Source organism: Pecten maximus, chromosome 1 (genome assembly GCF_902652985.1).
Source record: "Pecten maximus chromosome 1, xPecMax1.1, whole genome shotgun sequence".
NCBI classification, from domain to species: domain Eukaryota; kingdom Metazoa; phylum Mollusca; class Bivalvia; order Pectinida; family Pectinidae; genus Pecten; species Pecten maximus.
The window spans coordinates 40,468,828-40,494,951 of NC_047015.1; the positions used below are offsets into that span (position 1 = coordinate 40,468,828).

At 35.6% G+C, this 26,124-nt stretch overlaps 1 protein-coding gene across 1 annotated transcript in view; it reads left to right on the forward strand.

Moving 5' to 3' along the window:
• The window catches only part of LOC117333691 (DNA ligase 1-like), a 51,329-nt gene extending 25,739 nt beyond the window's left edge, over positions 1-25,590 (forward strand). The window contains 18 exon segments of the mRNA XM_033893113.1: positions 8,122-8,226; positions 9,643-9,699; positions 13,029-13,201; positions 13,966-14,030; positions 15,450-15,551; positions 16,954-17,122; positions 17,847-17,946; positions 18,311-18,396; positions 18,732-18,847; positions 19,188-19,394; positions 20,401-20,511; positions 20,513-20,618; positions 20,825-20,907; positions 21,390-21,542; positions 22,714-22,884; positions 22,886-22,912; positions 24,427-24,519; positions 25,056-25,590. Coding sequence (XP_033749004.1) covers positions 8,122-8,226; positions 9,643-9,699; positions 13,029-13,201; positions 13,966-14,030; positions 15,450-15,551; positions 16,954-17,122; positions 17,847-17,946; positions 18,311-18,396; positions 18,732-18,847; positions 19,188-19,394; positions 20,401-20,511; positions 20,513-20,618; positions 20,825-20,907; positions 21,390-21,542; positions 22,714-22,884; positions 22,886-22,912; positions 24,427-24,519; positions 25,056-25,148 — 2,017 coding nt within the window. The 3' untranslated portion in view covers positions 25,149-25,590.
• Positions 25,591-26,124: the final 534 nt, after the last annotated feature.

Genomic DNA, 26,124 nt, shown 5'->3' on the forward strand with positions numbered 1-26,124 from the left:
CAGACGGTCTCTCCTGCTACTTGGGTAGACACTACAACTCTCACTATCACTTAAACAAAACCACTTTCTAAATTATAGCGGATATATTTTTCTGAAATTTCAGTGACGTATACACGCAAAATAGGGAATGAGAAATTAAATGATTTCTGTGATGGACCAAAACACATCTGATAGGTATTCAGGGAAGGAGACATTCTCCGTGTCTGTCAGATTTGATTGAAATTGGCTCCACATTGGTCACAGCCCATACAAATTATCCGAGTTGATGGCATTTATAGGGAGGAAATAACAGGACTATTGAGTTGTTGTCACTGTAACTTTTTGCCACAGATTAACTGGTCTGCTACAAAGCTAAAGGAATCTCGTCCAAGGACAGGGCTAATACCGAGAAATTAGGTGTAGAAAAAAGTCAATCTCATGTACATTGTAGGCATGGTCTATCAGCTAGTCATCTCAGGTAATAGGATAGAGATGTGGTCAGAGAATTAATGGGGGACAGACTCCACAATGTATTCATGAGGTCACTGACATGGACTCGGCTAAAAAAAAATTGGGTGTCACCAGAATTTCAGTAGAAGATTTGGAGGAAATTATATCTTCTTTATTACTAAAATTACTTTTTTATGCCCCCGCCCTGAAATGGGGGTATATAGTGTTTCCCATGTCCATTCGGTCCTGTCCCGATGCAATGTAACTAGCTAATCTCTGGAACTGCTGATGTGATCCTCACCAAACAGTTTTTCAGTGTGTGAAGTGGCAGCAGGGTCTTACAGACATTTTCTAGCTTAAGAAAAATGATTTGTGTTCTTTTTATTTTTGAATTTGGGAAACAAATGAAAAATTTCATTACCAACACTTCAATGCAAAATTCCATGTAAATAATCCAAATGCGGAACAGATGTACAAGTAACTAGTATATTTTGTTTTATTTATTTGTATATCATTTTGTTGAATCGAGATAGAGAGATATTAATATTTTCCTGATATATATATATATATATATATGTATGTATGTATGTGTATTGAAATGAATAGAATTGGGATGGAAGTCCCTCGCTTTTCCAGCTTCCATTGTACTGTGTATATTAACAGTTACAGCTGTCTGGTGTATTGAAGGTGACAGGTCTGATGCGGTTGATTGTTGATGTAGTTATTACTTACAAACATTGATATCTAACTATGTGTTGATATGGAGTGAACAGCTAATAGAATTGTTACACCATGATCACTCTATAGAATACCCTCCCCGGTATCTATAGCTGCAATCTTATCCAACATGGCAGACATTTCAGCAGCATCTGAAATGTCTCCAATATAAATGTAATTCCTGTATCCGGCCTACTCTAACTTAACACTTCATCACAAACTATAAACCATTAGAATTAATGACAGGATATTTCAGTTTCTGTTGATCTGTTTTGATTAAATATATTACATTAAAAGACATGTAATGAAAAAAAAAAAAATTTCGGAACAAACTAAGTGCTTTTAAGCTTCTCGTTATATTATCAGCATACAATTTAAACATTGCCTAAAGATATAAAAAAACATTTTAAATGAAATATTAACAGATGCATTTACAACTATGTTTTAATGAAATATTTCTTCCATAAGACATTTGATTTTGTAACCATTGACAAATTGTGCTGGTGAAAAAGCAGATAACCTACCATGTATGCTCAGATTTAAAATGGTAAAATAAACACCTTGGGAAAACATTTTTTAAAAAGCGTACTATTAGCAGGGGAACATTTTTTAGATTTTAGTCCCCTGCTGGTGATACCAGACGGGACTATAGTGTTTGATGGATTTGAATGACACTTAAAATGTTAAATGTTAGGTTAGAAGGTAATACAGAGTGTGATGAGTTTGGGGGTCAAAAAGGTCAACTACGAAAATCACATGCTAAAAATAGATAATTTTCATCAAATTTTTGTTTTCATATAACTTAAGAGAGGATTGGTGGATTTGATTGAAACTCCATACAATGTTAGGTTATGAGCCAGAGGTAATAAATAGTGGAATTGAGTTGGGGTCAAAAGGTCAGCTACGAAGGTCACTTTTGCTAAAAATAGATATTTTTTGTCAGATTTTGGTTTCCAGATGATAACTTAGAAAGGATAGCTGGATTTGGTTGAAACTCCATACAATGTTAGCTTATAAGGTAATACAGAGTGGGTTTGAATTAAGGGTCGAAATGTCCACTACAAAGGTCACTGCTGCTAAAAAGACTTTTATTGTCATATTTTGACTTCCAGATGATAACTTGTGATAGGAATGACCAATTGTATTGAAAATTAATGCAGTTTAATATTATTAGAAGATTTATAGTGCGACATTGAGTTAGGGGTCAAAAGGTCAAACTTCTGGTGCTTGCATACCAAGTCAAAAACTCCCAACACTAAAGGTCACTGTCACTGAAATAAGATGTTCATCCCCTTATTTTCATTGCACAAATTTACAGAAAATTGTTCAAATGAGACAGGTGTTTATTGCTTAAAGTGATTGTTAAAATGAGACATCTGTTCATTGCTATCAAGGTTTGGTTTGGTTTATTTTGTTTAACGTTCTATTAACAGCTAAGGTCATTTAAGGACGGCCTCCCGTGCGTGCGACATGCATGCGTGTCGTGAGTGCGTATGTGTGTTTTGGGAGGCTGCGGTATGTTGGTGTTAAGTCTCCTTGTGATAGGCCGAAACTTTTGCCGATTTATAGTGCTACCTCACTGAAGCATACTGCCGAAGACACCCAGCAGCACACCCCACCTGGTCATATTATACTGACAACGGGCGAACCAGTCGTTCCACTCCAAATATGCTGAGCGCTAAGCAGGAGTAGCAACTACCATTTTTAAAGACTTTGGTATGTCTCGGCTAGAGGACAGAACCCAAAGCCTTCCTCAAAGCGGCGAACGCTCAACTAAAGGCCAAAAGTGAAGCATTGTCAAGGGAGACATTAGGAAGAAGAAAGTTGTTCAGAAAGAAGAGAAAAGTTAAGATCCCAAATTTAGTCGCCTCTTACTATCATGCAATGGGGGCAGCAGGTACAATTTTTATGCTATCAAGGTCTGTGTTGCTTAGAAAATTTAATTGATGGCATGCAACACCAACTGTAGGCTTGTGTTTTATAGCAACTATATCCCATGGACAAGGGCTGATCATTTCAATTTAGTTACCTTCACCTCCACTCAAGGTCACAAGGGTCAAATGTCAATGTGTGAATTCCAATTCTTTACAAGGAATTTACTCTCAATTATTTTTTGCTTCACCATTAAACAATTGATATGTTATCTATACCCTTCAGGGCATCTTTAATTATTCTGGCCTGTTGTAGCAATAAATATATACGAATATGCCTTCATTTTAGGCTGACTAGCTAATATTGTCTGGCATTATACTACAGTTTCCTCCCAGAAGAATTTTGCAGTAGGTTGTAATCTATGAAGTGACAGATGTGGGACAGGAGTTTCATTGCCTGGCTATTGTTTATTGACCTTTGTTATGGGGGTATGATTCTGAGTGTGAAGTTCGGTGGCTTTTACCAGGTCATTACAGGATGTATTGATTAAAATACCCATACTATGTCTTGTTGCTTCGATTCCATATCTGTTATTGCCTTCTATGTATCAAGTATTTTTTGTAGGAATTTCTCATGCAAGACCAAAGCACCATTTTCAAAATTTTGAAGTAAAAAAACTAAAGAAATTGAGCAGGTACTCAAAATTTTAGTGAGTCCCAGAGAAAATTTTGAGTCCAGAACTGAATCCCAAAAATCACTGCTTTCACTTCCATCTTTAAAATTTCGGTTCTGTTTTCTCCTTCTTCAATCTTTTTCCCAGTTTCTTGTATTCTTCTCGTTCCTTTTATTGTTCCTTGTCCTTATAAGCCTCCGTAACAGTGATGAGGGATGTTGAGTCAATGTATAAAACTTTGTCGAAAGGTTTGATAGACAGACACACATTCTTTATTTCCTCTTCAACAGAGATTTTGTTTGTCAATATGTGATATATTGGTTGTGTAAGATTGCAGGAGTGTACAGGGTTTGGTGACTGATGGACAGAAATTTTGTTCAGAGTGGGTTTTAGTAATTCATATTCTCTGATGTTTTTTATGAGTTGAGTTTCTGGTCATTGAAATCTTGTTGAGTGGAATAAGTATTACGGCTATGTTGATAAATAATGCATAGAAAACTATCTATCTACTATTATTACTAAACTCTCTCAAATGATGTTTGCAATATGAGCATTTGTGATAAACTACATCTTACCATGGAATTTAATTGAATGTTTATCAATATGACTATAATTCCCAGGAAGTGCTGTCAATTTGAGGTGATTCATCATTAAAAGTTATAAATTACTACAGAATTTATTCGGTAGTTACCCAAAAACCAGGAACAGACTCTCATTAATACTCGTTAATACGTGTAATGGGAACCAAAATAGCTCTGGTAGAAAAGACAAGTGTTCAACACCAATACACAAGGCCACCACCAGGATTCTCTACCCAGAGTTGTATTAATGAGCAGGAACTTTGAGGCTGTCCTCGACTCTTGACATTTAAAAATAAATATGACCAGTTCTTTTCACATTTGGGTATGCAATGTACATAATTTTTTGTAATAACATAAAAACAGTCATGAGATGTGATTCATTTTGTTTACAGCATTTCAACATGATCTTTTGCTTAAATTAATAACACAAATCAATTATAGCAGCAAAGTCTTTCAGGAACATGTTCAGTTTTGGTTTGATTAGATTTACTGCTTATCCTTGAGGCCAAGTTTTGAGTTATCTCGATTTTTTATAGAATGCTTCTGTAAACTTCTTGTACTTGGAATCTGATACATGAAACCAGTCATGTAAGCAGATCTGCTTCACACTGAAATCACAGCGATTATTTTCCAGAAATGATTCATATGTGGACATGATTTTGAATTAATATGAAATTTGACATCGGTTGATCTGAGTGAAATTCTGTTCCAATCAATACTTGTGAGTGATGTTATAGGCATGCATAGTGATATACTTGGAGGGATATGGCTCTACAGGTTTAACTTGATATGTAGATGTTTGACGTCAAAGTAATGGAAATTCAGCATTGACATTGAAATAATGGAAGTTCTTTGTCATTCTTATCAAGATTCAGTGGACAAACTTGTTTTTTAAAATTACTTGATAATAAAATACCCAGCCATTAGAAGAACATACAAAACCCTATAACACTTACACAAAACCCCAAACAAATTACACAAAACCCTACACCACTTACACAAAACCCCAAACAAATTACACAAAACCCTACACCATTTACACAAAACCCTACACCCCTTACACAAAACCCCAAACAAATTACACAAAACCCTACACCACTTCCAGAAAAACCCTACACCACTTACACAAAACCCTACACCGCTTACACAAAACCCTACACCACTTACACAAAACCCTACACCGCTTACACAAAACCCTACACCACTTAAACAAAACCCTACACCACTTACACAAAACCCTACACCACTTACACAAAACCCTACACTGCTTACACAAAACCCTACACCACTTACACAAAACCCTAACTCACTTACACAAAACCCTACACTGCTTACACAAAACCCTACACCACTTACACAAAACCCTAACTCACTTACACAAAACCCTACACTGCTTACACAAAACCCTACACCACTTACACAAAACCCTAACTCACTTCCAGATAAACCCTACACCACTTACACAAAACCCTACACCGCTTACACAAAACCCTACACCGCTTACACAAAACCCTAACTCACTTCCAGAAAAACCCTACACCACTTACACAAAACCCTAACTCACTTCCAGAAAAACCCTAACCCACTTCCAGAAAAACCCTAACCCACTTCCAGAAAAACCCTACACCACTTACACAAAACCCTATACCACTTACAAAAAAAACCTACACCACTTACACAAAACCCTAACACACTTACACAAAACCCTAACCCACTTACACAAAACCCTACACCGCTTACACAAAACCCTAACACACTTACACAAAACCCTAACCCACTTACACAAAACCCCAAACAAATTACACAAAACCCTACACCACTTACACAAAACCCCAAACAAATTACACAAAACCCTACACCATTTACACAAAACCCTACACCACTTACACAAAACCCTAACTCACTTACACAAAACCCTACACTGCTTACACAAAACCCTACACCACTTACACAAAACCCTAACTCACTTACACAAAACCCTACACTGCTTACACAAAACCCTACACCACTTACACAAAACCCTAACTCACTTCCAGATAAACCCTACACCACTTACACAAAACCCTACACCGCTTACACAAACCCTACACCGCTTACACAAAACCCTAACTCACTTCCAGAAAAACCCTACACCACTTACACAAAACCCTAACTCACTTCCAGAAAAACCCTAACCCACTTCCAGAAAAACCCTAACCCACTTCCAGAAAAACCCTACACCACTTACACAAAACCCTATACCACTTACAAAAAAAACCTACACCACTTACACAAAACCCTAACACACTTACACAAAACCCTAACCCACTTACACAAAACCCTACACCGCTTACACAAAACCCTAACACACTTACACAAAACCCTAACCCACTTACACAAAACCCCAAACAAATTACACAAAACCCTACACCACTTACACAAAACCCCAAACAAATTACACAAAACCCTACACCATTTACACAAAACCCTACACCCCTTACACAAAACCCCAAACAAATTACACAAAACCCTACACCACTTCCAGAAAAACCCTACACCACTTACACAAAACCCTACACCGCTTACACAAAACCCTACACCACTTACACAAAACCCTACACCGCTTACACAAAACCCTACACCACTTAAACAAAACCCTACACCACTTACACAAAACCCTACACCACTTACACAAAACCCTACACTGCTTACACAAAACCCTACACCACTTACACAAAACCCTTACTCACTTACACAAAACCCTACACTGCTTACACAAAACCCTACACCACTTACACAAAACCCTAACTCACTTACACAAAACCCTACACTGCTTACACAAAACCCTACACCACTTACACAAAACCCTAACTCACTTCCAGATAAACCCTACACCACTTACACAAAACCCTACACCGCTTACACAAAACCCTAACTCACTTCCAGAAAAACCCTACACCACTTACACAAAACCCTAACTCACTTCCAGAAAAACCCTAACCCACTTCCAGAAAAACCCTAACCCACTTCCAGAAAAACCCTACACCACTTACACAAAACCCTATACCACTTACAAAAAAAACCTACACCACTTACACAAAACCCTAACACACTTACACAAAACCCTAACCCACTTACACAAAACCCTACACCGCTTACACAAAACCCTACACCGCTTACACAAAACCCTACACCGCTTACACAAAACCCTACACTGCTTACACAAAACCCTACACCATTTACAAAAAACCCTACACCACTTACACAAAACCGTACACCATTTACACAAAACCTTACACCATTTACACAAAAACCTTTGTCTAGCAATAAGGAAATATTGACAAAATGACGCATCCTCTCAGAGGCAGCAATGTTACCTTGGAAAATTTTGAATGCTTATTGGTTTGGTTTAGTATTGTTTGATATCCTATCACAATGCTTCTGCTGCCTGCAGCATGCATATGGCTTAAGGGAGAATTTCTCTGTTTGATAGTTAATTCAAGAGATTATCAGACTTATAAACAGAGGTGCTAGATTTAATCAGGCTGAAATATAATTGTTTGTTTGCTGTGTTTATCACCCCATGAACAACCGAGGCTGTATCCTTGTAGTAGATGGTGGCTAGCTCACTGAACAACATACAGGATACCTGCCGCATGCTTTCTACTAGGGTAAAATGTCTTACCCAGGGACCCCATCACAACAGCACACCAGGACAGTCCCTTAGATGAGCTTCTGTGGAGTAGAATAATTACCTCTTTTGCATTATAAAGTCCCTGGGAAATAACTTGTGTATTCAGAAAAAACTTTGCTGCATTATTTCATTTGATTTTGATGGTTTGCATTATATTTTCTGTTTTTCCACTTCAGTAAAATAAACCCATTTGCCAGTAAGAAGGAGGACAATGCTACGTACGCTCCGAGTAAATCTCGTTACCACCCGATAGACGATGCTTGTTGGAAACATAAAGAAAAGTAAGCATTTTATTTAGTATGATGATTTAAGGATAGGTCGGAACTTAGTCATTTAATTTGTTTATCTTTAAGGTTAGAGGTGTGACAGGTTTGGTAAAAGCAAATATCTATTATATTGCTTTCAGATAACAAGCATATACAAGATATAACTAGTTATAACTAGTGTAGCTGTTGATTATGATATTCACACAAATCCTATGATATTTCTGAAAATATTAGACTTTTAAATCATTAGTACCTTGTACTTGAAATGTTTTTAAAAGAATAAAAATGATTATCAATTATGGACCTTCGGTGAGGTCAATAAGGAGTTATACCAGGTCAATATAACACCATAATAACTGAATCAAAAGTCCTTAATTTGTATATTGGTTATGAAACTATTTACAAGAAGATGGAATTGCGTTATATATATCTTGACAACATGAAATTTACATTGGGCACTGTGACATCGCAATGATTATTACACCATAAACACAATGTTGACTCGGTGTTTCTGAAAATAGGAATGTCTTGTCAATGTCTGATATTTTTGATCTCCATGTGACCATGTTTTAGCCAATGAGAATTGAGGAAAATCGGACAGTATATAATATTGATAAGTAATGTAAATGTGAATAAAGAATCAGCTTAATGATAATTAATTATATTATGTGACATCTTAATCATGATTCAGAATAAAATTTTATCTATTTTATCACAATTGTGAAAAAGTTTCATCAGCATTATAGATCACTCTTGCTGTTCCAGACTTGTTTGTGGGTGAAGGATTTTATATTGGGAGGAAATAGAAATAGTTGGAGAAAACCCAATTAGTCGGACTAAACTTAAGATATATCTCAGAGAACCTGTGAAAAAGTATTAATTGAAATATATAAAATATACAATGGTATATAATACAGCTAGACTGTTAGGTATGAAACAGATAGTGGAAACATCAAAACATGCTTAAAGAAACCCATTCATATTGAAACAAATAGCTTACAAAACCAATTATAGCTCTAGCATAAGTTCCTTTTTCAAATTCATTTGTTTATTTATGTCTTTATTGTCTATTAGGATCATATTATTGCTATTTTAAAAGTACATCTGGCATTCACGATCTGATATAAATACACTCGAGCAACATCTCAGAAATACAATTATAGAGAAGTTGAAGGCAGATGTTCTTTGTGTGGTTATAAAACAGTAACAATAATCACTTTAGATACACCTGTTCTTACCACAGTTCAAACAAAAATGATGTTTTAATAATAACTTAAGTATGGTATGTATTTATGAGTTCTATATAAATATATTTATATTTATACCTTGAAAGTTGCGTCTCTGCACGTTCTGTGTGTAAACAAAAGATGCACAATAATTGTCTTGAAGGGCCGGCAGTCCATTATACAATGTATGTGTATCCACTTTCAGAGTACCTTATCTTGCTCTGGCCAAGACCTTTGAAGCTATTGAGGAGATATCTGCAAGGTATACGTATATAAAATCCTACTGTACATTTACTAAAGTCATCAAAATAATTGTTGAATCTATAAATTAATACTTTCTATTGTATGTAAAGCCTTTCGGTGTATTTCTCTTTAATAGGGGTTGTTCATACTGAACTATCATTTCAATGTTCTGCGACTATTACCCATATTCAGATTTCTCAGTACAATGTTTTTAGCAAATCATCATTACAATCAAATGCTGTTTAAATCACCCTTCCATTGTCCATCATCCATCTGTAAACAATTCCTTGTTTTCAATGAAGTATTTCTTCAGAAGCCAAGGATATTTCTCAACTTTATTTGGTCACCTGAGACAAAATCTCAAGTGACCTATTCTAATTGCCTTTTGTCAGTCGTCTTTCATTCGTAAACAATTTACATTTTCAACTCCTCATTAAGCAAGAGTTCCAGAGCCCTGATATTGTGCCTGTAGCATGCTGGAATGAAGGGTTATCAAGAGTGTTCAAATGAATAAACTTGACCTTCATTCAAGGTCACAGGGGTCAAATATGCTAAAATGTTTAAATTACGTCTTCTCAAAAACCAAGAGGTCTTGAGACTTGATATTGGGCCTGTAGCATGCTTCAATGTGAAGGGCTATCAAGATTGTTCAAATGAATGACCTTGGTCACCGGGGTCAAATATTTAATCTTTAAACAACTTCTCTTCATTAAGCAAGAGCACCCATGTTATTGTGCCTGTGGACCATGCTGGGGTGAAGTGCCATCAAGAATGTTCAAGATAATGACATTGACCTACTTTCAAGGTCACATGGGTCAAATATGCTGATGTCTTTAAACGACTTCTCATTAGGTAATAAGAGGCCCAGAGACCTGATATTGAGCCTTTAGTATGCTGTGGAATCAATTCTACCAAAATATATCAAAACTCACGAACAGGTGACCGTTCAGGCCCCAGGGCCTCTTGTATATAGGTTGATTCTCAACCCGTAATTTATCATGTACAATTTTGAGATTGATCAAATATGGAACCATCTCAGATTTTGCGAGTTTCATTTGTGAGTTTATTTTGTCCCTATCAGTCGTGTTTAAGTTATAAGATCTTATCAGAACAATAGAAGCTTAGTCCTGTTTTGTCGTTAGATCATGTCAGTGAAATAGAAACTTAAGACCATTGATGTATAGACAGATCAAACTTACATAGAATCCAATGAAGGTCACAAGGTAGTGGATACCAACATCCCCTTTATCTCATGTTTCTACCTGGAATTCTCAAATGTACCACACCCATTGTCTGATTAAATTGGGGAAATATAGTAATGACTTATTTTAAAAAAAAAGTGGAAGATAGCCTTATAATTCTTTCAACATTTTGGGAAATTGGGGAGGGGGATCATTTTAGCTATGTGAAACAGCCAGTTTAAGATTCAGTTATAAAACCAGGCAAAATGATACTGGTCATGGTGATTCTGGATCAAGCAAAGTTGAAGGTGCAATTGAGAAAGCAGGAAGATATTTTGTGATAAACAACTCATTAACAATTACTGCTACAGAAGATGTGTCACTGTCTATGTTCTGGCTTAATACTTAAGCTGGTAATGGAAGTGTGGGGGCACGCTACAAGGATGTCTGGCATTTAGACTCAGACATTTATTTATAGATGACAAATCTCTGACAGATTTATACGAGATAAATCAGTGAGAGTTGGACAATCCTTTCTAGCTTACTTCAGTATTCTTAAACCTTACTGAGTGTTCCACACCAATGTACACATGCCAGATTGAATGGTGTTTAATGGCTTTTGTGCTCATGTTGCCATTTTTCAATTTATTGAAGAAAGCTTTTGTATTTAAATAAAGCACTTTATATTTAACCAAAGTGAACTAAAGAAATCAATGGTCAATGAGCACATTCATCCTCTCCTAGTCTTACCATATACATGATGCCTAAACACATTCATCCTCTCCTAGTCTTACCATATACATGATGCCTAAACACATTCATCCTCTCCTAGTCTTACCATACACATTCATCCTCTCCTAGTCTTACCATACACATTCATCCTCTCCTAGTCTTACCATACACATTCATCCTCTCCTAGTCTTACCATATACATGATGCCTAAACACAATCAACCTCAAGTTTCATAGGGGTTCAAGAGAGTTTGCTTGGAATTACTTTTCATGCTCAGAGGTCAAGGTCATTTATTGTGAACAGCAATGGTTTTCAATTAAGACATAACAGTTTCTATGGGATGATCAGACTGATAATCAATGATGCATAACTGATTGAAAGTACTTTCTTGGTTTTGCTTGTTAATTCTTGAGGTTCAAAGGTCAAGTTCATCATTTATATATATCGAAAATCAGTTTTCTGCACAATCACCGAGCTTATGTCATGGCGCAGCGTCCGTCCGCCGTCTGTCAACATTTGCTTCAAATCGCTACTAGTCAAAAAGTTCTTATTGGATTTTGACCAAATTTGGCCAGAAACATCTTTGGCAGAAGGGGATCAGATTTTGCATAAATGGTGACTCTGACCCCTAAGGGGCAGGAGGGGCATGGCCCAATAGGGGAAATTGAGGCAGTTCCTTTAAATCGCTACTAGTCATAAAGTTATGAATGGATTTGAACCCAATTTAGTCAGGAACATCCTTGGGGGAAGGGGAACAGATTGCATAAATGGTGACTCTGACCACTGAGGGGCCAAAGGGGCGGGGCCAAATAGGGAAAATAGAGGTAAAGACTTAAAATCGCTACTAGTCTTCGTTATGAATGGATTTGAACCCAATTTAGTCGGAAACATCCTTGGGGAAGGGGAACAGATTTTGCATAAATGGTGAACCTGACCCCCGAGGGGCCAAAGGAGTGGGGCCCAATAGGGGAAATTATGAAAGTTATGAATGGATTTGAACCCAATTTAGTCAGAAACATCCTTGGGGAAAGTGAAACAGATTTTGCATTTAATGATGACTTTGGCCCCATAGGGGAAATAAAGGTAATTCCTTTAAATCGCTACTAGTCATAGAGTTATGAATGCATGTTGTAAACTTAGAGAGTCTGGACTTCATTCTTTCTTTAAAGCAGCTGGGATCCCCATACTTTAAGGCTTATATAAAGCATTGTTTGAGGTTGACAAATAAAACGAATTGAACATGAACACTATTTTGACATTTGGTCAAATCCAACCAGGTGAGTGATACAGGCCCCATTGACCTCTTGTTTCTTTTAGCTCTGTAATAACCCTTAGCCCAGTCATGTGTTTCTGTTTTAGGCTGAAGATTGTATAGATATCCTGTGTATTTTTAGCTCTGTGATAGCCCTTAGTCCTAACATGTTTTTGTTTTTAGGTTGAAGATCATTGATATCCTGTGTAACTTTTTCCGCTCTGTGATAGCCCTTAGTCCTGATGACCTTCTATTTTGTGTGTATCTCTGCCTAAATAAACTGGCCCCTGCCTACGAGGGCATGGAGCTAGGCATTGGCGAGACTGTCCTCATGAAGGCCATTGCTCAGACCACAGGTCAGTATGATTGGCGTGAGACTGGTGACATGTTTCATAGGAAGCTGTTCTACAGCATACTGTAAATTATTCATTTCGGCACACTAAAATTGTCTGCACTTTACTTAATTTAGATTGAATGCATTTTTTTTTTGCACATAACTTGATTTAAATAGAATGGCTTTATGATGAATTGGCTCATTCACAACGCTTGCTTTGGAAAATAAAATACAATTAGTGCAATCAAAATTTAGTGGAATGTTTTCAGTGTGAAAAGTGCTAAAAAAGATTACCGCTAAAATATGTACGTTAACACCAATTGTACCCCCTAATGCAGTAATGTAGCAATTACTTTAATAGCATTCCATATGTGCATGTGTGTATTCATTTAAAAATTATTGTGTACAAGTCACCTCTAACCTATCAACAGATCGAGATGTTGATATTTACACTGTAGTATGATTATAACTGAACTTACCTAAACATATTTTGGTGACATATCTGTCATGGTCAAAGGATCAAAGGTTAACTTAATCATCTTCAGGAAGAGTGTATGTTTATGATCATGAGCCCCTGTTTACAATATTTATTTGTAATATGACATAAATTATGTGAGACCTACCACTCTGTATATAAGGAAAAAACTTCACATATGATAATATGTGAAAATACATACAACCCAATCTCGACTTAAAATATATTGTTCAAATATAAAAACAATTTTGCATCGAGTTTCATTTGGCTTGATATGATAAACTGATTATTTTTTATTCTTTTATACCTAGGGAGAAGTATGGACAAAATAAAGGCCGATGCTCAGGAGAAGGGTGACCTTGGCATTGTGGCAGAGGTAGGTTATGTTAATACTGATGTTTCAAGGTCAAGGTTACTATAACTATTTATATAGAATTAAGGTTGTAATTCCCTCAAGGTGAGTCAAAGCGGGGATATAGGGTGTGTACATGTGTGCATGACCAAATAATTATCTCACTCTACCGACTTCATTACTAACCCGATTGTCTTGTAACTTCACACACTTACTCGCAACCATTGGGTCTTGTACAAGTTTGTGTTTCAACCACCTGGGGTCAAAATTGAGGTCACAGTTAGTATAAATATATTTTAAACATCCTCGCTCTGCCAACTACATTAATCATCCAAATGTCCTGAAACAAATAAAGAGGAAATAAATTACATTTTGGGTCAATGTATCTCCACTTCCATAGCTGACATTGGTTAGGATATTGCCAGGATTTCAACAATTTCATCTCTATGAATTACTGATGACTCTTTGAGACAAAACAGCTTCGGGTACAGTTTTATTTTCCCTCTCCAACATATGCTCCATCTTTTTAAATTCATATTGAAAGGGATATTCATAGTAGTGCTGTAACGATACACTGTGGTGCAAAGAAAACTGTGATTAATTGTTTCAGTTCAGTTTGATTCGTTTTTTGCTGTTTTGGTTTGGTTCGGTCCGGTTTTTAGTATCAACTCGATTTTGGCGGGAGATAACATTGCACTAACGTAAATTTTGATTAGCTTTCGTATTAAGTGATGTCCAATAGCAGCTACTGTTGTAAATAAGTACATAGTGATAGACATATGAAACATGGCGGAGATGAAACTTAAAAACCTTCATACACCTTATCGCTCTCCTGTTTGGCAACACTTCAGGTATCGTGGAAACGTGCCGGATATGTTTTGCCGATGTAAGCTACAAGTCCGACAATGCATCAAATATGGCTACTCATTTATTAGGAGGGGGGATGTTTATTGACCTACCTGTGAAGTTTTACCGGAGTTGTTGACAATTTATATCGATTGAGATGTATTGTTGATGGATATCGCAATAGGTACCGCATCATGGCATAAGTGTATCATTACAGTCGTAGTTCATAGGTATGTTATGACCTGATGGCGGCCACCAAGGGGTCGTAGTTCATAGGTATGTTATGACCTGATGACGGCCACCAAGGGGTCGTAGTTCATAGGTATGTTATGACATGATGACGGCCACCAAGGGGTCGCAAAATGTTGACTACATATAGCCCACAATAAAGAAGATAACTGGTCTTTAATGTTAAGAAGCTTTTATTTCCAAATTTAAGTATGTCTTTAGTAAAAACTTTAAACTATCTTGTGTAATTCAGGGGCTTTGTTTATGATGCCTTCTTATAAAATTAGTTAAAATACTCATATTGCATAAACATTTGATAATATCTTTTTCTGATGATCATGTATTGTGTATGTGAGTTTTGTGTTACAGTCTAGTCGGAGTAACCAGAGGACCATGTTTGCTCCTCCCAAGCTAACCATTCGGGCTGTGTTTACTAAACTGAAGGAAATAGCAGTCATGTCTGGCAACAATGTAAGTACTACCATAAATCAGTACAGCCAACTGTGACAGAATAGGTACAGTCTTGAAAAGTCTTTTGAATTTTGTTTTGTGGTCTTAAAAACAATAATTAAAATTTGCTTTTGACCTTGGAAACCTTTTAATCTAGCTGGTTAATGGCCTTAAAAACTACCTGAATATGAGATTAATTGTTGCATGTATGTTATGATGCAGAGGCACGAGTACGGGTAAATATACCATTTATCAGTATTAAACGAGGGTCTCTTTAGTTAAATCTTGGGTCTGTAAATTCAAAGTGTATTGCATTTTGTATCTCAATCTGGTAGTCATCAAGAAAATGGGTGATAGTCCTCAGGTAAATGGATGATAGTCCTCAGGGACATGGGTGATAGTCTACAGGAAAATGGGTGATAGTCCTCAGGAAAATGGATGATATATAGTCCTCAGGAAAATGGATGATATATAGTCCTCAGGAAAATGGATGATATATAGTCCTCAGGATAATGGATGATAGTCCTCAGGGACATGGCCGGTAGTCCTCAGGAAAATGGGTGATAGTCCTCAGGAAAATGGATGATAGTCTACAGGAAAATGGATGATAGTCTACAGGAAAATGGGTGAAAGTCTACAGGAAAATGATTGATAGTCCTCAGGAAAATGGTTTTTACATGGCTGGTAGTCCTCAGGAAAATGGATGATAGTCCTCAGAAAAATGGTTTTTACATGGCTGGTAGTCCTCAGGAAAATGGATGATAGTCCTCAGAAAAATGGATGATAGTCCTCAGAAAAATGGGTGATAGTCCTCAGGAAAATGGGTGATAGTCTTCAGGAAAATGGGTGATAGTCCTCAGGAAAATGGGTGATTGACCACAGGAAAATGGGTGATAGTCTACAGGAAAATGGGTGATAGTCTACAGGAAAATGGGTGATAGTCTACAGGAAAATGGGTGATAGTCTACAGGAAAATGGGTGATAGTCTTCAGGAAAATGGGTGATAGTCCTCAGGAAAATGGGTGATAGTCTACAGGAAAATGGATGATATATAGTCCTCGGGGACATGGATGGTAGTCCTCAGGAAAAGGAGTGATTCAATAAGAAATCAATTTTTTTCTTGTCACTTTTCCAAAAGTGTTTTTCGGGGTAAAAAAGACATATTTAATAGGTGAATATTGAGAATTAGAGATTTTCAAAATTTGATATGTATGTGTATGTAGTGTGCTTCCATACTACCAATGCAAGTAGAAGTTTGTTTGGTTGTTTTTATTTCAGGAAAGTGCTGAAATTTTAGTGAATTTTGGAGTGTGCTAAAACACTATACTTAAAAAGTGGGACAGGCGAGACATATAATAGTTAACTTCAAAAATATATGAAATGCAGATTGTGAAAAAATGTCCAAATGTCAATTTTTGTTTAGGTGATGTCCAAGAAGATAGACATCATCAAAGGTTTGTTTGTGGCGTGTCGACAGTCAGAGGCACGTTACCTCATCCGGTCTCTAGGAGGCAAGCTCAGGATTGGTCTGGCTGAACAAAGTGTTCTCACAGCTCTAGGCAATGCTGTTTTTCTCACACCACCTGGTCAAGGTAAACCAATCGGCCAAACTATAACAACTGCCGCGACTGACCATTACTATATTAGACCATGTCTGAATACATAAGGTTAATGACAAATGTGGAAAATACAATCACTGATGTAGAAATAGGAGGGAATATAAGAGAAAATAATTGAAATAAAAGATATACTTGAAAAGTCCTTGAAAAATGGATTCAGTAGGTAAAAAGTATAAGGAAAAAATGTAGAAATAAAAGACACACTTGAAAAGTCCTTGAAAAAAGGATTCAATAGGTAAAAAATATAGATCTGAAATAAAAAAGACACACTTGAAAAGAGAAAAAAAGGCCTGGAATCCAGGCTTATGGCCTTGGAAAATGTCGTACTTAACTTACAACAGGTCTTTCTAACTGGTCCCTCTTGTGCCTTGCTTGATTGCGGTCATCTTCATCTGTAATCAGGAAGGATAATCCCTTTGCTGATATAAAATTCAAGTACTGAATTCAAAATCTTTTATACATATTAAAGATGACAAAAGCTGAAAATGTATCTATATCAAATAAAGGGCTGTTCCAAAATTATCCTTGTGTGAGGCACTTTTTCAGAAACCCCATCACCCGTAAAATTTCAAAACACATAAAGCATTAGGAAATATATAAAAATGTGAATTTACCCCATCACTTATAAAATTTTAATACAAGTGCCACACAAATAACTCTGGAAAAGCCCTAAATAGATATTGTTTCTGATCAACAGATTTCCCTCCAGAAATACTTGATGGCGGTAAAGGTCTTTCAGCGGAGAATTTAAAAAAGAAGATGGAAGAATCTGCCCTTACTATAAAATCTGTATACTGGTAAGTATTTATACCAGTAGTAAGTTCTGGCTTTGGGATATTACTTCTTATAAAATCTGTATACTGGTAAGTATTTTTACCAGAAGTAAGGTGGGGCGTTGGGATATTACTAATTATAAAATCTGTATACTGATAAGTGTTTATACTGATTATATACAAAAAAAATCATTTTATGCAGTAGCATAAGTGTTTATACTGATTATATACAAAAAAAATCATTTTATTCAGTAGCATTTAAAGGATATGTGTTCAATGTTTTGAATGGCTATAAATGGTAAATGTCTTCTCCACTGAATGTAGATCAACATTAGATTATACTGGTTTAGAATTGCAGTACATGTTGAAGGTCCATTGTTGATTGTAGTGAGTGCCCTAACTATGGCTCTATCATATCTACATTACTGAAGGATGGGATAGAGGATCTACCAAAACACTGCAAACTCACACCAGGTAAGGTCTAAGATACCATCATAATTGACTAAAGTGTAGGGTTCTTACCGACACCTCAAAACATCCCAAGATATAATGTGCTTTATAATAAAATCAGGATTGGAGAGAGAAAAAAAGTTGTTTCTTTCTTTTCTTTGCCTCTAAAACAGTCTTCATTTGTAAAAAAAAAAAATGTATTGACATATTTAATCAAGGAAACTCACTTTCTTAATCAGAAAAAAATATTTATGCTTTAAAAGTGTTATTAGGTCAAATATTAATCTTTTGATTTAGTTTTATAATGATGCTGTTTTCAGTATACGTGTTAATCATCATTTCCATTTCTCACTTTTTAGGTGTTCCTCTGAAACCAATGTTGGCACATCCAACCAAAGGTGTCAGTGAGGTGTTAAAGAGATTTGAGAATGCAGAATTTACCTGTGAATATAAATACGACGGAGAACGTGCACAGGTGAGGTGTTCCAACTCTGTCCATTACAACTGCCCATCAACATTATCTTGTTTCTGGTCCAAACGTCTCATCATCTCGTCAGTATTTACCAACTAACTTGAAAAATTGTGTTATTCCTATAACAAAAGGTTCAGCAGTCGTTTTATTTCCCCAAATTTCATCATGTCCAGGATTCATGATGTTTGTAGGTTAATGAGTTCTTGGTCAATCTTGGAATCTGTAAATAAGGATACATTGGCATATCATCGCAGCCTTCGGGGAAAATCTTGTATATAATAAGATGATTTTAGTGTACACCAGTTCAATCATTAAAATTTTCTTGTAATAATCAATATTTCAGATACATATACTAGAGAATGGTACAGTGAATATCTACAGTAGAAACTCTGAGAATAACACAAGTAAATACCCAGACATCATAGCCAGGATCCCCAACGTGATGAAGGAGTCCGTGAAGTCCTGTGTTATAGACTCGGAGGCAGTGGCCTGGGACGCTGAGAAGAAACAGATACAGCCTTTCCAGGTTCTCAGTCACAGGAAACGAAAGGTAGGTAACGATATCAGAAGTTAATCTAGATCTATTTTACTACCCACAAAGGGTGGTTAGATAGATCCAATAGCTGTTTTTTAGCTATGAATGAAATTTAAAAAAAAAAAAAAAAAAAAATAGGATCATGATGACTCAATAATATGATGTCTAGACATTAAAGCCTCTAAATGTTTTTGTTTATAAACATAAAACTTTTTCCTGTTAAACCTTTATAATCTTTTTAGGTTCATCTTCATCTAATTTCCATCAAATCTGCTCAGTCACTTCAACAATTCATATGTGAAGTATGTAATAAACAAAGATAGTGTGAACTAACCCTGTGATGTGTTTGTTTATCAAATGCCGAAAAGATTCACTACCAATTCATGGTGGCTTTTCATACCTTTAGTTTTTGTCTAACAGACCTGCAGTGACTCTGTGAGTTGTTGATGATTTGATTTTACCCAATCCTTCTCGTTGCCTTCACATCAGCAATCAGTATGTCTGATTGACTTTGGGCTTGTAATGCTTGGCTTTGAATGCCAGTCCACCATTATTCAAAACCGGTTTGTCCATGCCTGCATGACAAATTTTCTGCGGCTCATTTACATATAGAGAGTGGAGCACTGCATAAGAGATTCCCTATAATCAGTGGTTAGTTTCCCGGTTTTAATTGCAATAATAAAGAACTACTCTTACAGTATTGATTTTCATATTATATCATCATTAAGGTATATTTTCTATCCACATACTTTTGTGATTTTGTCATAATTTATGTTATGAATACAAAGAGAGGCTTTAAGAAAGAACAAAAATGTCACGAGAAACAATTACAATATATTTAATAGTACAACTATAACCATGTTGTGGCTTTTCTTTAATGGGAATAATAGTTCAAGTTCTTGTTTTCAAAAAACAAAAGATCAGTTATATGAAGTATTGTATATATTATGGTAGCAAAACCGAGCCATTGTTGATTTTTTTTCTATATGCTGCTCAAAATATTCTTGTTCTTACATTCCAGGATGCAGATGCTTCAGAAATAAAGATACAAGTGTGTGTGTATGCTTTTGACCTGCTTTACCTCAATGGTGAATCACTTGTGAAGCAGCCCTTCAAGCGACGGCGAGAACTGCTTGCACAAGTCATTCACAGAAGTGGAGGGGGAGTTTGTGTTCGCTAAGTCTATGATTTCTTCAGATACAGAGGAAATAGCTGTCTTCCTGGATGAATCTGTTAAAGGTATAGTGACAGGGACTTAACACCTCCGGTTAATTGAATGTATGACCGTTTGTTACAGCTGAAATATATTCAAAAGAACATATCGACAAAATCCGGGCTAGCAGACAATTCATCAATTGATTATTCTGGAAACAAAAGTTTTTAAGAAATGGATTTGACACAACATGATTTTTTGAAACTTTTTTTGAAATGTTTGTTTATTTTAGGAAACTGTGAAGGACTTATGGTGAAGACCTTAGATGTAGATGCTACATATGAAATAGCAAAGAGATCCCACAATTGGTTGAAGGTAAGGTTGTATTTACAAATATGTCTGTCCTCTGTCCTAGTCATAGCATTTCATTCAAGGCCTTTACTTCTAGGAAAGATTTAGATACATGATTAATCATGTTTCAGAATGGAAACACTATGTTGATCTTATAATACAAATACTTGTAAATGTTCATCTTTTAATGTGAATACTTTTAAATGTTGATATTTGAATACAAAATCTTTCAAATATTGTACATATTGATTTCTTTGTTTTATTTGTTAAGTGTTGAGTGGTTATCTCCCTTTATCATATTAGACAGCGATGGGTAGTTACCTCCCTTATGTCAGGTCGTCTTTGATAATACACACCTTTAAGTTATGGATGGTAACCTCCCTTCGATTCCTTTGGTACCTCTGGCCTATGAAGTCATAATTGATAATAAATACCTATAAGTTATCAATAGTAACTCCCACTTGAATTCTAGGATCATCACTTATCACATTTATGTATATTTACAGCTAAAGAAAGACTACTTGGAAGGTGTTGGGGACACTCTGGACCTTGTAGTCATTGGAGGTTACTTAGGGTCTGGTAAGCGAACAGGAAAGTATGGAGGGTTCTTGTTGGCCTGTTATGAACCAGACAGTGAAGAGTTTCAATCTATATGCAAGGTAACTAATAGTGTATTTTAGATCACCTCGGACAAACTCTCAAATTACCTATTCTAATCACCTGTCGTGCGTCGTACGTCCATAAACAATTTACATTTTCAACTTCTTCTCAGGAAACTCCTGGACTATTGTTAATGAAATTTTGCAGAAACTTTCTATGGCTGAAGGTTAACCAAAATTGTGAATTATATGGTCCCTGACCCCCCAGGGGACAGGGGCGGGGCAAAATGGGGCAAATTGACATTCAAAAATCTTCTCCTCAAGAATCAAATACTTTTCATAGATGGAAAGGCCTACGGTCAGTACCTGGCAACTGCCCCACATAGGTTTCGAACTCGAAACTCAGTGGTTGAGGGCTAGTGATAAAGTGTCGGTACACCTTAACCACTCGGCCACCGCGGCCCCTCCTGGGGAGGGAGTTAACTTAAGTTTATATAGGGAAATCACAGTTGTGACTTTGATTTGTTTAATTTGTATTGGAATTCATTTTGCCTTGGTTTAACATTATCACCATGGGATGACAGTTTGATGGTATGCACATGTTTTCTTCTCAAACCCAAATAAGGTAGAATCATGTAGGTGGAAGTGTCTTAAAGTACTTTTTTTGTGAATTTCATGACCTGGGATTTATATAAGGATATCACATTTTGAACTATCGTTTGTTGATTTTCTTTTGGAATTGATTCTAACTTGGTTAGAATTAGCAGTTTTTGAAGACAGTTTGTTGGTATGCAGTTGGCCCAACTGATCCCCAGGGGCTGATGGGCAGGATCAAAAAGGGTCAAATTGACAGAAATGTTTCCAAATTCAGTTGATCGTTAAGGCTCATGGGCCTCTTGTATCAACACCTTTTCATATCTGTTCAATTACTTTGAAAACATTATCATACGAAGCTTGGAGAAGTAAGGGTTAATATTGTCGCAAACATATTATGAAGAGTTTTAAGAGAATGGGATTTTGTATGAATGTGTGAGTTATATTTCTCAAATTATCTTGAAATACATATATGTAGAAAATATTTTGTGTGCATGCATCTTTTAAAGTTTTTACTGTGATCTGTCTAAAATGTTGTAAAATACTTGTGTAGATATCACAACAATACTTCAAAGAACTTTGGAACTTTGTCTTTTTATGTCTTAATCATATTGCATATTGATATAATATTTCACAGATTGGAACAGGATTCAAAGATGATGATCTGGAGCAACATGCCACATTCTTCAAGGAGAATGTAATAGACAAGCCAAAACAGTACTACTGTTGGGATAGCTCCCATGAACCTGATCACTGGTTTGAGCCTGTCCAGGTATGGGAGGTTAAATGTGCTGACCTCTCCATATCGCCCTACTCACAGGGCAGCGTCTGGAATCGTAAGTAAACTGTGAACAAAAAACAGTAGCTTTAAGAGAAATCTAATATAGCTTTTCATTATTTGACCAAAAGTATGTACAGTAAAACTCGGATAAGTCCACGAGACCAAGCAAAATATTTTACTTATCCGATAGTTTGACTTATCCGTGTCCGTTTGTATACGGAGACAAAATACTCGAGTATCATCGGCTGTATGCCAAACATGTGCTTGATATCATGGTCGAAAATAAACAATAAATAATAGCAAAGAAATTAATTGTACATGATAACAATTATTCATTTATCTAATAAACAATATTGTGCACGGTTACAGATCAAAGCAAAATCAATGAGTAAAATTATCTTTGCCATACAGACACGCCTTTTACACACGGAGTCGTACAGCAAATTCTATGAAAATGATACATACATTATCAGAATATAAATGTATATATTGTACTCACATTATTTCTCTTAAAATCTGTTTATATTGTGCTACAATTAAACAATATAACAGTTCAGGAAAATTGGTCGACCGTACACATGCTGATTTTGTATAAAAGGTGAAGGCCGCGGTCAGTGTTTATCGGCATCACGCATATTATTGGTACTATTTCATCGTTGTACTCAGAAGTGATGCATAGATAAATAAATCAATGACAGGCAGTTATTTCTATTGTGCATTTTTCGGGAGGAAGATATGTAATTTATCATTTATTTTTTCCTTATATTTTTCGGCGGCCATGTTTATCATTTTGTGGACGTAACTTTTTTAGCACAAAAATCCAGTTTAAAGTTTTTTAGGTAAGTTTTTGGAAAGCTTTAAGTCCAAAAGTATACACCTAACACCCTTCTTATTTGCTTTACACATTCATTAGAGGTCTAGGAGTGATGTTATAGCAAAATCTTGCAGAAAAAAATTGTGATATTTTACTATTTTGTGGACTTCACTTTTTTAGCACCAAAATTCACTTAAAAGTTTTTGGGGAAAGTTTTTGGAAAGCTTGTAAGTCCAAAAGTATACCCCTCACACCCTTCTAATTTGGTTTATACATTCATTAGAGGTCCAGGGGTGATGTTATGGCAAAATCATGCAGAAAAACAATTGTGATTTTTTCGCATTTTACCATTTTGTGGACTTCATTTTGTTGGCACCAAAACTCACTTAAAGATTTTGGGGTAAGTTTTTGGAAAGCTTGTAAGTCCACACCGTTCTAATTTGGTTTATACATCCATTAGAGGTCTAGGAGCGATATAATGTGATGTACAATTTCCAAGTGACATGTATATACTTCCATAAAAAATGAATGCATAGTGTGATTGCTGCCGCCGGTGAGCTTTCACAATCATTGATTGCACTTGTATTTTACCTTTGTAAAACTATAGTAGCCTGTATGTACTATATATGTCATCTTTTACTGATCATATTAGAAGGATATGGCTGAATACCTTGTTATAACAAGATAATTCACAATTTATTACTGGGATACTTAACAATGGTAAACCTAACTTTCAAATGCTGATGTTTTTGCAGGTTGATCCAGAGAAAGGCATATCTCTGCGGTTCCCACGATTCCTGAGAATCCGAGATGACAAGAAACCAGAAGATGCTACATCAGCCACCCAGGTCTGTTGATGTGATAGTCTTAATATTTATATATAATGTGATAGTCTTAATATTTATATATAACGTGATAGTCTTAATATTTATATATAACATGATAGTCTTAATATTTATGAACATGATAGTCTTAATATTTATATATAATGTGATAGTCGAAATATTTATATATAATGTGATAGTCGAAATATTTATATATAATGTGATAGTCTTAATATTTATATATAATATCATTCCTTTAATAGTTCTATTGGTTAACTGAATTTCAATTCCTCAAATACCTTGCATTGCTTTATGACAGAACCATCCAATTTGGCATGTATCCAAAAATATATTCGTTTAACCAACTTATTGAAGTAAAATGTAATGCTGTAGATTCAGAATAATTGAATTTGAAAGAAGATGAAGTTTATCACTTATGAAGAAAATGATTAAACGTAAAGGTTTCAATTTTGAACTTTAATTTAATCTTAGGAGTAAAAAAACTTGGTTCCATGTTTTCAAGTTAGATGTATGTCACAGTTGATGTGTTTGTGTTTTAGGTGGCAGACATGTATAAGAACCAGGACCAGATTCAGAACCAACAGACTACCTCAGAACCTAGTAAAGAGGGGGATGAGGAAGAGTTCTATTGAAGGGAGAATACTCTGTTACATCTTATGATGTCCTATTGGAAGGGAGACAACTGAATTAAAGTAGCGATGTTATGAGATAACCCTTGTTTTATTTAATCTATTAATTTTTACAACACCATTATGTTCAAAAAACATAACAGACCGAAATAATTGGGCAAAATTTTACTGGACAGCAGTATAGCTATGTTTGATGGGTTAATGAAAAAAAGCGAATATATGGGGTATAATTGTTTTGGATGGAAATCATGTGGATAATGGGTGAAATAGATCATATTTATCTTACATCATTTATTTATAATTCACTCAACTTCACTTCATTTTCTGATTCCGATATTGGAGGATCATTTACTGATATTAGGAATAAAGACTTATTATATTCTTATGTTTTTATGATGTTTATGTAGCTCATATGAAATGTGAATAAATAAAAAAAATTACTAAATATGCTTGTTTGTCTTTATTTTCTGATACATCTACAAATCATTATTGTCCATTTCTTAAAGGTTATGTCTTTTTGGTCACCTTATACAATATTTCAGGTGACCTATTGAACTGTCATCACCTTTCTTATTCTTGTAACTGTTTAGCATTCCAATTAAATCACCGAATGCAGTACAGCATTAAGAAGACAGTTCTTAAATACCTAATATGTACACTGTATAAAATTTATACAAATGTTATGTTTTATTAAGATTTACTTTTTGTTTTGCATTTCTGCTAACTTGCCCTTGTAGTCATGAATACTGGGTAAATATTAGTGGATCCAGATTCTTCATAGAACTCCTCATCCTCAATACTCCAGGGGTTACGATCATATGCTATTTGATCGTAACCCCAGTAGTACTGAGGATGGGATCGACCATCAAATTTCATCCTGTAAATATTCATATTTTTATCATGATGATGAGATTAAGAATAGGATATGAACAGAAAGACTAGCAGAAGAAAATGACTACAAAACATAGCAGATGCATTC